This window comes from Dermacentor variabilis, chromosome 9, assembly GCF_050947875.1.
Source record: "Dermacentor variabilis isolate Ectoservices chromosome 9, ASM5094787v1, whole genome shotgun sequence".
NCBI classification, from domain to species: Eukaryota; Metazoa; Arthropoda; class Arachnida; order Ixodida; family Ixodidae; genus Dermacentor; species Dermacentor variabilis.
Genome location: NC_134576.1, coordinates 46,610,706 through 46,623,674, shown reverse-complemented (window position 1 = coordinate 46,623,674; position 12,969 = coordinate 46,610,706). Strand labels below are relative to the sequence as shown.

Below are 12,969 nucleotides of genomic sequence, written 5' to 3'. Positions count from 1 at the left end.
TGGCATCTGACGCAGACGCTGGAGAAGGCTCGCGTTTTGTGCCTCCTAGGGGAACTAGCTCTTAATAGCTTCGCTCTAAAGACTGCACTGTTTCAAGCACTTAAGGCAGCCGCATATAGTTTTTTTTTTCACGAACGTTGGGGACGCTACAGTTTCAACGCGGTGTTCATCAATCGAATCTTTGCAACGCGCAGATAAATAGAACCACCAAAGACTTCCATCGTATAAAGATACATCAAGTCGTGCATGCAATCTCAGAGTATTTAGTTTTATTTGTATGGTTCATTTATTCACATGATTACCGCACATCAGAGTGAACGCCCGAAAAGCTGAATGCTGTTTGTTTATTGTCGTTCCACCGCACCAAAAAAAAAAAAAAAGTGCGCCAGACAATTCAGTTCCCTCAAGAAATGAATTACAAGGGATTGTTCGTGCAAAGTTTGGCATACCGGAACCTTTGCCGCTTTTCATGGCACAAGAAGTCTTCCTTCTACGTTAAAACGGAAGCGGCTTAGGCTAGTTGGGATGCCATGATTAGCTAGATCTACAGCGCTAAGCAGAGGACGAGTACACAACGTGACAGACGACGGCAAAGCGCTAACTTCCAACTGAGCTTTATTGTACAGGAACACGGAAATAAGTAGACGAACGCAAAAAAAAAAACGAGATTAACTAGAGGCTAAGAAAAGAGCAAAAGCCATGCTATCGCCAGCTGCGCTCTTCGGCACCCCTTGTACAGCTTTTCCAGAAGGAAGCACAGACGGCTTGCTCCGAGATAAGCCGCGTGTCATCTGAGCAGCTTCAACGATGATGCTACAGTGTGGTCGTGCCAGTGTTTATAGAGTATTCGCATGTGTTCGAAAATTCGTGTACATTTGCATGGCCTGCATGTTGGGCAAGAAAAGCCATCCTTGCCATTACGGAGATAATTCGCATGTCCTGGTAGGCAGGCGTTCGCACATCTGCTGGTATGACCCACGCAAAATGCGCCACACGAAAGAGGTATTTTGTGTACCACACCTAGCGCACATTCGACAAAGCTCTTCCTGCGATTAACATTGCAGCTATCCGACTTTCTCCCAGGGACCGGTTAGTTTTGCAGCGGTAATTGATTTGAAAGGAGCTGAAAACACCACACCGAACACCAGCCCGTTGTGCAATCTTTTTCAACCAGTGGGAAAGTGTGTGCTTCGCAGGAATGACAGCCTTTTCCTGTGCCCAGATTTTCTATCACGAAGGATACACCTCCGCGGTTGGAACGATTAACGCTTCTGGATAGTCTGAAGACTTGAGCTTCAGAGCAGTTAGGGACGGTGCAGTGGCAACATCGGTCTGAGGCATTCGAAAGGCAAGAGTGTGCAGCACCTCGCTTCCTCCTACCACTTCGTCGCCCTCTAGCGGATTCCCAAATATTTTTCTTATTTTTCGCTTGCCACTAACGATTATTCTGGCAATCACATCGCTGCAGCCACGATGCCAAAACTCACAGCACCTTTTCCAACGTCCTCGCACTAACACTCGCTTGGGAAAATTTTCCACAGCTTTTACTCAGTGGCTAGATCCACTCTACGGCCAGCAAGAATTTCCGACCGCGACAATCGCATTCTGATGGGGCTGTAATGGGAAAACCCGCATTTGCTTATTGTGAACGCGTGATCAACAATCAAACGCGATCGAAATCAATTCGAAGCCCCCTAGTACTGTCATCATGGCGCATGTGTTTCCTCGGCACATTAAACCCATGGCTTCGGTGAACAGCTTTGAACACATGTGAACGTGCTCGTCATGGGAACAACATTGCTACACCTGCCTATAAGCAAGTTGTTCAGTATATGTACGCGCTGTTACGTGCCAGGCACCGGCATTAAAGAAACAAAGAAAGGGCGCGGCACTTCGGCTACGATACATTTCTTGAGAACGCATTGTATGCCTTGTTCTGTCTAAGCCGCGGCTAGATATTTGTCCTCAGATGCTCACTCTCGCCAGGCATATAGCAGCTTCGCGTTGAAGCGATCTCACGAACCGACACATCGCCACAGAAAGATAAAAGACGAACATAAGCCTATATGACTACACAGCGTAAATCAAGGGCATTCGTACCATTAGCGATATCTATTATCCTAAAGACTATATTACAAAATGAATATTACAGAATTATATTCTATTTGTTACACAAGCATAAATATAGAGGCCTGCACCTATAGTTCATATTTTATTGAGAAAAGAAAAACAAGGGAAAAAAAGGCATCGTATATACTGGGCCTGACGGACGAGAAATAGGTCAGCGTACCTTCCGCAATACTTCATAGCACGAGGCTATCATTAGAACATTGAATAAGGCAAATCATGCTCACATCGTTACGCTTCGTCAAGCCACCGAAGCATAAAAAAAAGGTTCTGTATTCAACGTACGTAAACCCATGTACTCAGATGCGTTTGCGTGCGTTCGTATTCTAATCGCCAGAACGTGATCGAGTCTCTGAAAGGCGTACGAAATGTGTGCTGCGAGATTCATCGTCGGCGAGTAAAACTTGTGTTGCACCGATACAGGCAAATTTGCAGCTGTCTTTGCTAAGCCACCGAAGCACAAGCGAGCCTTCGTAGGAAGTTCCTCCACAACTTTACTATGAGCGCACCGGCAAAAGCAAAGCGACATCACTATACATCTCTAAACGACGTCGCTATGTCTTGAAATCTCGCGAAATAATACCTGAAGCTGCAATATTTACCCGTAAATAGGCCCAATACAAATACAGGTCGAAATCTATATACTGAATTCGGCTAGAAATAAAAGCAGCGGACACTCGCTGTCGAGACGCCGGTGTGAGGAAGCACGGCAGCAGCGCCGAGCGACGTGCCCTTCCTATCGCTTTAGCGTAAACTGAGCGGCGAGAAGACACCACGCGCGAAGGTGTGAGCCGTCGGCGCGCACCCCGACGCTGATCGCTTTCAATGTATCGTCCGTACGGTCGCGCGCGGCCGCGCAATACGAAGTTGCTGCCACAGAGAAAGAAATCCAACAGGGGACACGGCGAAAACGGGCAACAGGAAACACGTCAAGCCCTGTGTTCACGCCATCCGTTAGCTGACGTGCGCATCGAGAAAAAAGAATGCGAAATGACCCTATGACTTCTTGTGGTACTTTTGAAGCGCAGTGGCCGCACCTGGTGTTGTGACACAGTTAGCGAAAAGCAGCTCGGTTGGGATGAGTTTCATTGATTGATTGATTACTTATTACTCATCTTAGCCCCCACTCCCTGTATTACAAAGAACTTTCGGGACCAATAGGCAAAGGCTAGTGATAGGTCCGACATTATATATATATATATATATATATATATATATATATATATATATATATATATATATATATATATATATATATATATATATATATATATATATAATGTCGGAAAAAATATGGAATGCTGTGTCATGCAGTGTACAAGGAAACAAACTAAGAAGTGAAAAAAAGACGTCTGGATTCAAGATGGTACAAGAAAGCAGAACAAAACTTTGCGTTATATACAAATTGACATCTGGCACGTTGCAGTGAAGGGAAACAGAATATGTAAGTTTGTAATCTGTAATGTCTGAATGATGAAAAAGAAAATCACGTAAGCGAAAGCAATTGCAGATAATATTCTTCAAGTTCCTTGGAAAAGTTTTGAGAATGTTTTATTTTTGGTGGTATACCGCTCCATATTTTTACACCAGCAAATTCTAGTACCCTTTGACCATAAATATCGCTACTGGGAGGAAGATTAAAGTTACCTAATGTGACATTTCTAGTGGGGCGTGCTGATGTCTGAAACAAAGCAGCCGGAAAGGGATGGCTAAACATTACGACGTTATATACAATCTCTGCAATTCGTGAGTCGCGTAGCTGATAAAGTGTAAAATTCTGATCTCTCAAAAGAAAGGCTTGCTTCAAGCGGTGTAAGTAGGCTCTGCCATTATTCTAACTGCACTTTTTTCTAATATTCTTATGGGATATTATACGTTTTATAAGTGCGTCCCCAAGTTTCAATACAGTATAATAACTGACTGTGAATTAAGGCAAGATACACAATGCGCAAATATTGATTTCAATATAGTTCCGTGTTTCTACCAAGGCTAGCATCTAGATGCTATTTTGGCGCCAACAGCACTGATGTGTTCGTGCCAGTGCATATTCTTATCAAAAACTACACCAAGGTATCTATATGAATTATTTTGTCCCAGAAGGCAGCTATTAATAAATATCTATACTTTGGCAGTACAGATCTTTTTTTTTTTCGTGGAGAATGGAACACAACATATTTTGTTTTTCTAGCATTGACGGTAAGCTTGTTGGCCGAACACCATCTGGAAGTGCTATCGAGCACAGCGTTAGTGCCTCCAATTCCATTAGACTCCAATTCTGTAAGATTCTTGGCTGCTAATACGACACGTGTATCATCGGCATACATGATAATTTCTGCATAGATAATTTCTGCAAGTGCAATAGTTGGCGTGTCTAGCCCCGCAACATGTACTTTCTCTCGGCACTCGCGCTTGCCGAAAACGCGACGAGTGATTCCCAAGAGTGATAACACGGGAGTGTGGCACTTGCGCCGGCAAAACGCCCAAAAGAGCTTAAAAACCAGGAACTGGAATATTTGCCTTCTGAACGACTGAAAACAGCCTTTTCATCCACGTATTTCTCTTGTGTGCGAGCAGAAGGCATTCTGCAAACTTCTAGCATGGTGGCTTGTGTTGTGGCCACCTCTGTGTACGTAGCGTACCATCGCGTCGGCTGAGTCCAAGTTGTTTTGGAAACGCGCAGTCGCCCGTATATTTGTGCTTTAAAATTGCAGGAAATAATGCCCGGGAATGGGGGAATGCTTGCAAATCAGGTGTTTTCTTCATATGTTATGGTATTGTTTGGGATGAGTCGGGTATATTCTACGGCATGTATCATCATCAGCAGCAGCATCATAATCATTGGACTGTTTTATGTCCACTGCAGGACGAAGGCCTCTCTCTGCGATCTCCAATTACCCTGACCGGCCCCAACCGATTCCAACTAGTGCCTGCGAATTTAATAATTTCACCTACCCGCCTTCTGCCGTCCTCGACTGCGCTTCCTTTCTCTTGGCACCCATTCTGTAACCCTAATGGTTCATCGGTTATGTAACCTACGCATATGATGACCAGTAAAGCTCCATTTTTTCTTAATGTCAATTAAAATATGGCATATCCCCGTTTGCTCTCTGATCCACACCGCTCTCTTTCTGTCTCTTAACGTTACGCCTAACGTTCTTTTTACTATATTTGCGATATTTACTACTATATATTTACTACTATTTCACAATATTTACTAGCAAACTAATTCTACTAAATAGCTTCTTAGTTACAAGTTTTGCGACACATGTTTGTAATCGACAGTTGAAGGAAACCATCACATTAGTCTAGGTTAGTGCTTAGATAGATAGATAGATAGATAGATAGATAGATAGATAGATAGATAGATAGATAGATAGATAGATAGATAGATAGATAGATAGATAGATAGATAGATAGATAGATAGATAGATAGATAGATAGATAGATAGATAGATAGATAGATAGATAGATAGATAGATAGATAGATCACGGCCAGTGAAAACATAAGGTAATGTAGTCAACCGGAATTCCTTCAATGGACATAATACATTCGCGTCCTTCCAAGCACCCAGGAGGCGCGGTGTAATTGCGGGTGCGCTCACGTACCTCGGTGATGCCACGGAGCTGGAACTTAATCAGCTGCTGGAAGCAGGCGTCACCAGGGGCGTAGTCCCGCACCTCATTCCGTGAGTCACTGTTCACGTGGTACCAGCGGCCGTACAGACCCACGGAAATGGACAGCGCCGCCGTCTTCACGCCCTTGTTCCGCAGCTTGTCCAGGTCGCCGGCGTGCCTGAGTGCAGTGAACTGCGTGCGTTGCCGCGGTGTAGAGAGAGGTTGTTGATGTCACGTGATTAGGCGTTATCATTCACGCCCTCGCATTGCTACGCGAAGTCGATGGTGGTTGGCATCGACAAAGCAGTTATAGTAGACTTGTCCAAGTTATTCTCGTGCTCCAAACTTCATTTATATAACACAGCGTGGTATAGGTCCGTGGCTATGGCGTTGCGCTGCCAAACTTGGGCTCACGGGTTCCATCGCGGCTGCATGGACGCATCCCAACGGGGTTAGGATGCGATAAGGATAACGATCGTGCTCGGCACATTCGGTGCACGTTAAAGAACCCCAGCTGGTCAAGTTTAATCCGCAGTTCCCCAGTAAGGCGTGCCTCATTATGATCCCAGGAATATACTTTTTTTTTTTCATTTCTCTCCTCTTTGAAGCTTTCGATTTCTGGCATGCGTCCAACAGCTCCATATAGCCACAGCTGCACCGGGCAACACATAAAACGGGGGAGACGCCACCACCTTTCAGAGGGAAGTATAGAAATCCCATATTCATAAGCCTACAACGGGATGCATCATTATAAAAACATAGTATCGGTACAAACGGGGCATTCATATCAGCAAAATTTTCTTCGCTTTTACAGAGCGCAGCTGGTTCACCTTTGCATAATGCGCTTATTCACGCTAATTATGACATCATTCTCGGTTGTCACATTATAATGCCAGAGGCTCTGCAAATATCACTTCTTCAATGACGCTTTTAAGTACATAATAAAAAAAACGACCTTCGTTGCACGAAGTGAGCCCGCATTTAGCGTGAGCGTACTTTCTCTCATTTCTGCTGTCATTGTTTATCTAATAATTCTCTTATTGTTCATCTTATTGTTCGTCTAAGTATTTCTGATTGCAGCGGTGGCGTAGAGGTAGAACACCCGCCTCGCGTGCAAGAGGTCCGTGGTTCGAATCCCGGTGCCGGCAATTTTCCACCGGATTAAAAAAAAAATCCGCGTGTTGATAAAATTGCACAAACAGGCCTGGAGTGTGGCCTGATCCCGGTGACCAGAACCGGTAACGCACACCCTCACCAGAGCAGGATTGGCCACCCTGGTGCAGTACTTGGCCACAACCTCATATGAACACAACAATCAAACCCCGGCCCTCAGTCCCCAGCAGCTGCGAAGCAACTGACCACGGCGGCGGTCAGACCTGCGACGCAGCAGAGGGTGCTAAGAATCACTGGCTCCGGACAGGCCGCCATTGGAATATGAACCTGGCAACGTTTAACGCTAGAACGTTAATTATCTAGCGAGGCGAGTCTAGCAGTGCTATTGGAGGAATTATAGGGCAGTAAATGGGATATAATAGGGATCAGTGAAGTTAGGAGGCCAAAAGAAGCATATACAGTGCTAAATAGCGGGCACGTCCTGTGCTACCGGGGCTTAGCGGATAGAAGAGAACTAGGAGTCGGATTCCTGATTAATAAGAATATAGCTGGTAACATACAGGAATTCTATAGCATTAACGAGAGGGTGGCAGGTCTTGTTGTGAAACTTAATAAGAGGTACAAAATGAAGATTGTACAGGTCTACGCCTCTACATCCAGTCATGATGACCAGGAAGTCGAAAGCTTCTATGAAGACGTGGAATCGGCGATGGGTAAAGTCAAAACAAAATACACTATACTGATGGGCGACCTCAATGCCAAGGTAGGCAAGAAGCAGGCTGGAGACAAGGCAATGGGGGAATATGGCATAGGCACTAGGAATAGCAGGGGAGAGTTATTAGTAGAGTTTGCGGAACAGAATAATATGCGGATAATGAATACCTTCTTCCGCAAGCGAGATAGCCGAAAGTGGACGTGGAGGAGCCCGAACGGCGAGACTAGAAATGAAATAGACTTCATACTCCGCGCTAACCCTGGCATCATACAAGATGTGGACGTGCTCGGCAAGGTGCGCTGCAGTGACCACAGGATGGTAAGAACTCGAATTAGCCTAGACCTGAGGAGGGAACGGAAGAAACTGGTACATAAGAAGCCGATCAATGAGTTAGCGATAAGAGGGAAAATAGAGGAATTCCTGATCAAGCTACAGAACAGGTATTCAGCTTTAACTCAGGAAGAGGACCTTAGTGTTGAAGCAATGAACGACAATCTTGTGGGCATCATTAAGGAGTGTGCAATGGAAGTCGGTGGTAACTCCGTTAGGCAGGATACCAGCAAACTATCGCAGGAGACGAAAGATCTGATCAAGAAACGCCAATGTATGAAAGCATCTAACCCTACAGCTAGAATAGAACTGGCAGAACTTTCGAAGTTAATCAACAAGCGTAAGACAGCTGACATAAGGAAGTATAATATGGATAGAATTGAACATGCTCTCAGGAGCGGAGGAAGCCTAAAAACAGTGAAGAAGAAACTAGGAATTGGCAAGAATCAGATGTATGCGTTAAGAGACAAAGCCGGCAATATCATTACTAATATGGATGAGATAGTTCAAGTGGCTGAGGAGTTCTATAGAGATTTATACAGTACCAGTGGCACCCACGACGATAATGGAAGAGAAAATAGTCTAGAGGAATTCGAAATCCCGAAGGTAACGCCGGAAGAAGTAAAGAAAGCCTTAGGAGATATGCAAAAGGGGAAGGCAGCTGGGGAGGATCAGGTAACAGCAGATTTGTTGAAGGATGGTGGACAAATTGTTCTAGAGAAACTGGCCACCCTGTATACGCAATGCCTCATGACCTCGAGCGTACCGGAATCTTGGAAGAACGCTAACATAATCCTAATCCATAAGAAAGGGGACGCCAAAGACTTGAACAATTATAGGCCGATCAGCTTACTGTCCGTTGCCTACAAAGTATTTACTAAGGTAATTGCAAATAGAATCAGGAACACCTTAGACTTCTGTCAACCAAAGGACCAGGCAGGATTCCGTAAAGGCTACTCAACAATGGACCATATTCACACTATAAATCAAGTGACAGAGAAATGTGCAGAGTATAACCAACCCTTATATATAGCTTTCATTGATTACGAGAAAGCGTTTGATTCAGTCGAAACCTCAGCAGTCATGGAGGCATTACGGAATCAGGGTGTAGATGAGCCATATGTAAAAATACTGGAAGATATCTATAGCGGCTCCACAGCCACCGTAGTCCTCCATAAAGCAAGCAACAAAATCTCAATAAAGAAAGGCGTCAGGCAGGGAGATACGATATCTCCAATGCTATTCACAGCGTGTTTACAGGAGGTATTCAGAGACCTGGATTGGGAAGAATTGGGGATAAAAGTTAATGGAGAATACCTTAGTAACTTGCGATTCGCTGATGATATTGCCTTGCTTAGTAACTCAGGGGACCAATTGCAATGCATGCTCACTGACCTGGAGAGGCAAAGCAGAAGAGTGGGTCTAAAAGTTAATATGCAGAAAACTAAAGTATTGTTTAACAGTCTCGGGAGAGAACAGCAATTTACAATAGGCAGCGAGGCACTGGAAGTCGTAAGGGAATACATCTACTTAGGGCAGGTAGTGACGGCGGATCCGGATCATGAGATGGAAATAATCAGAAGAATAAGAATGGGCTGGAGTGCGTTTGGCAGGCATTGCCAAATCATGAACAGCAGGTTGACGTTATCCCTCAAGAGAAAAGTATATAATAGCTGTGTCTTACCAGTACTCACCTACGGGGCAGAAACCTGGAGGCTTACGAAAAGGGTTCTACTCAAATTGAGGACGACACAACGAGCTATGGAAAGAAGAATGATAGGTGTAACGTTAAGGGATAAGAAAAGAGCAGATTGGGTGAGGGAACAAACGCGAGTTATTGACATCTTAGTTGAAATCAAGAAAAAGAAATGGGCATGGGCAGGACATGTAATGAGGAGGGAAGATAAGCGATGGTCATTAAGGGTTACGGACTGGATCCCAAGGGAAGGGAAGCGTAGCAGGGGGCGCCAGAAAGTTAGGTGGGCGGATGAGATTAAGAAGTTTGCAGGGACGGCATGGCCACAATTAGTACATGACCGGGGTTGTTGGAGAAGTATGGGAGAGGCCTTTGCCCTGCAGTGGGCGTAACCAGGCTGATGATGATGATGATGATGAAGTATTTCTGTTCTTTTTCAGCCCACTTCAATATAGCACAATTACTTCGATTATTAAAAGACTGTTTTGTTTCACATCTCATTTACTAGGATCCGCTGGTGTTGTTTCTTTATCTTCCGACCAAAGCGACGACTTCGGCATAGGTAAACTAACGCTGTTTAGACTTCTAGACGGCGCTGCCGTTGCATATCAGTCCTTCTAGCTCATCGTTCAGCTGCAAGATCATGAAAAGCACCCGCTCCGTTTAGACTACTTCACAGCAATGGAGCACCGACTGTGCTTTCCATTTGTGGCTATGGTGTTGACCTGCTAAGTACGAGGTCGCGGGATCGAATCCCGGCCACGGCGGCCGCATTTCGATGGGAGAGGGGAAAGCGAAAACACCCGCGTACTTAGATTTAGTTGCACGTTAAGGAACCCCTGGCGGTCAAAATTTCTGGAGTCCCCCACTACGGCGTTCCTCAAAATCAGATCGTGGTTTTGGCACGTAAAACCCCATAATTTCATTTTAAACTTTTTTTTTTGCAAGCGCCGATGCAGGACAGATTATGCGCCTCTCCGAGCACCGAATCGTATCTAGCGCTGAAGCCATGCACTCCGCGCAGTGCCAGGTGAGCCGATGACGTCATCCGCAGCGCCGCTTGCCTGTTCTTATCTATGCCATCCATCATCCCCCGGGACAGCTGCGCGGCTCACCTCATTCTTGGGTTTGTGCGAACTTCTATCGCCGAGCTTCATACACCCGCATCACGAACCTTCAAAAATGGGGGAATATAAGCTCACGCGTAAAATAGTCATGGCGAAGGAGATACTCAGGGGCAGACGCCCCCTATAACTCTGCAATGTATTTATTGTCTTTAATTACGCGCCTCTCACCCCCCCTCCCCCCCCCCAAAAGAAGAGAAAAAGAAAGAACAGTCTCAATAGCGAAAACATATATCGAGGGCTACGCTTCCGTGTGCCGCATGAGCTGTAAGTCATAGCAGAAGTCACAATAACTTCACGATGTCCATGCTCTACTCATACACTACAAGAAGTATAAAGTGAATCGAGGGTAAGCGTAGCATTTATGAATCCGGCTCCTGTTTCTACTACAAAAGCCATGTAGCCATTACGAGAGACTGTTAAGTTATTATTACGCGGATTCTATAATTCAGATATTCTGCCTTTATTCTGACCATACTACAGAGGAATGTGGTATTGAAGCTTTCTCACCAAGTTGTAGAAGTAAACGTTGTTGTTCTTAAGATTCGGTGGTTGTCTCAGTAGATTCGCTGGCAAAATTTTGCAGTCCACATAAATGCTGTCCCCGTCGTATACGTGCGCTTTCGAGATGAATAGGTCCGGCATAAGCACGGTCCTAAAGAGAAGAATTGAAACAGTGTGAAGAGCTGCGAAGCATTAGGTGAATCCTTCATTCAATTTCTTTGTCAAGTTCACTTGATGCTCACAATTATCAGCATGTAAAAAAACCTACATCGTTACGTTTGGTTACAAATTTTGTCAACTACGGTTGAACGTTATCCATTGAAAATAAAGGACGAAGAGGCTACAGCTGACGTGAGAACACTTTCATACCCCTGTCACACGGCACGTGTAATGTCATTCGCAGCCAATGAGATTACGTCCTAATGCTATTTTTATTGCTTCTACACGGGCATGGTGAATGAGATTCGCAGCTAACGCTATTCACCCATTCAATGAATTTCCCGAACTCATGCAAGTGCGACTTATGTAATCTCGACTACAGGGGCTTGGCAAAAATTTACAAAATCGATAAGCTAAAACGAAATGTAGTCACAGTAAAGGTTGTCATAATTGGTGTTATGAGCTGTAATAATTTTATGACGTACAGCACGAAAGTTGAAGTAGTTTGTGTGCAGCTAAATTCTTGTTCCCAGTCTCCAAGTGCACGCTACATGACCTCCAGTCGGCCATGTTTGCAAACGCTCATTTGTTTTGTTTTCATTTCCGCTCATTGTTTTCAAAGTGCTGCCGCGCCATAGCTTACCCGCCCACTACGGAAGCCAACGCTGCAGCTTCGTCAGCGGAGAATGCGAAGCAAAAAGCGCACTGGACTGACGACGACAAGAGCGTGCTGCTGAAAGGGTGGGAAGACCACCTCACAGATTTTTGCAGGGCGAATCACAACCTGAAAGCACGCATGCCGACTGCCAAGTGCCCGTGTGCGCGAGGTGCGGATAGACATTGCCATCAATCGGGAATGCCATTTCGTATACCTGTGTATACAGGGAATGCAAGACTGCAATGACATTTGGTATGAATGTCATTTACTGTGAATGACATTACACATGCCGTGTGACGGAGGTATTGTTCAGACTTGCAAACTTCTTTTATGTTGTGCCCAAACTTTTTTACCGAAATATCAGCTTCATACCGGCCAACTCAGTCACGACATATTGTAATAAATTGCGCAGCTTAGGCAAAGCCTCAGAATTGATCGCCTTTTTAGGAAATAGAAACTTCGTGCTTACTTTGATTGCAGGAACGAGACGAAAAAGAAAAGAAACTGCCTACAGGCTATATCCTGTATTGATTTACGCCTTCAGCTCATTTTTAAGGGACAGATTTCGTCAGCGCAAACAGGGGTCATAATTAATGCTGCCACACAGCTTTTGACGAGACCGTTAAGAGATACACAAATTGTGACTATCTACACCCCTATGGTTTCTCCTTGTTCAGTGTCTAGTTCACGTGTGGTACCGCATATCTTTCGTAATTCCGCATTTGGCCCTTGTCAAGTGGTAATGTGACGTGGTCATCCACGTTTCTCGTGAGTGTATTGTAGTTATTTGTTTTGGTTAGTTTGTTCCGATCGCAACATTTGACATTGTCGTCCAGTCTTATATGTAAGTATTACAATGGGGACTCACGGATGTGCAGTGTCGGTCCCATTTTTTTTTTGTTCCCGTGTATGCGAGTGAGCTCAACTA

General features: G+C 44.9%; 1 protein-coding gene across 1 annotated transcript in view; it reads right to left on the bottom strand.

Annotated features, from left to right (window-relative positions):
• LOC142592659 (uncharacterized) overlaps positions 1-11,367 on the bottom strand; it is a 39,697-nt gene extending 28,330 nt beyond the window's left edge. The window contains exons 1-2 of the mRNA XM_075704226.1: positions 11,231-11,367; positions 5,734-5,934 (exon numbers count right to left, since the gene is read on the bottom strand). Of these exons, the coding sequence (XP_075560341.1) occupies positions 5,734-5,934; positions 11,231-11,365 (336 nt within the window). The 5' untranslated portion in view covers positions 11,366-11,367. The remainder of the gene's footprint in view (positions 1-5,733; positions 5,935-11,230) is intronic.
• Positions 11,368-12,969: the final 1,602 nt, after the last annotated feature.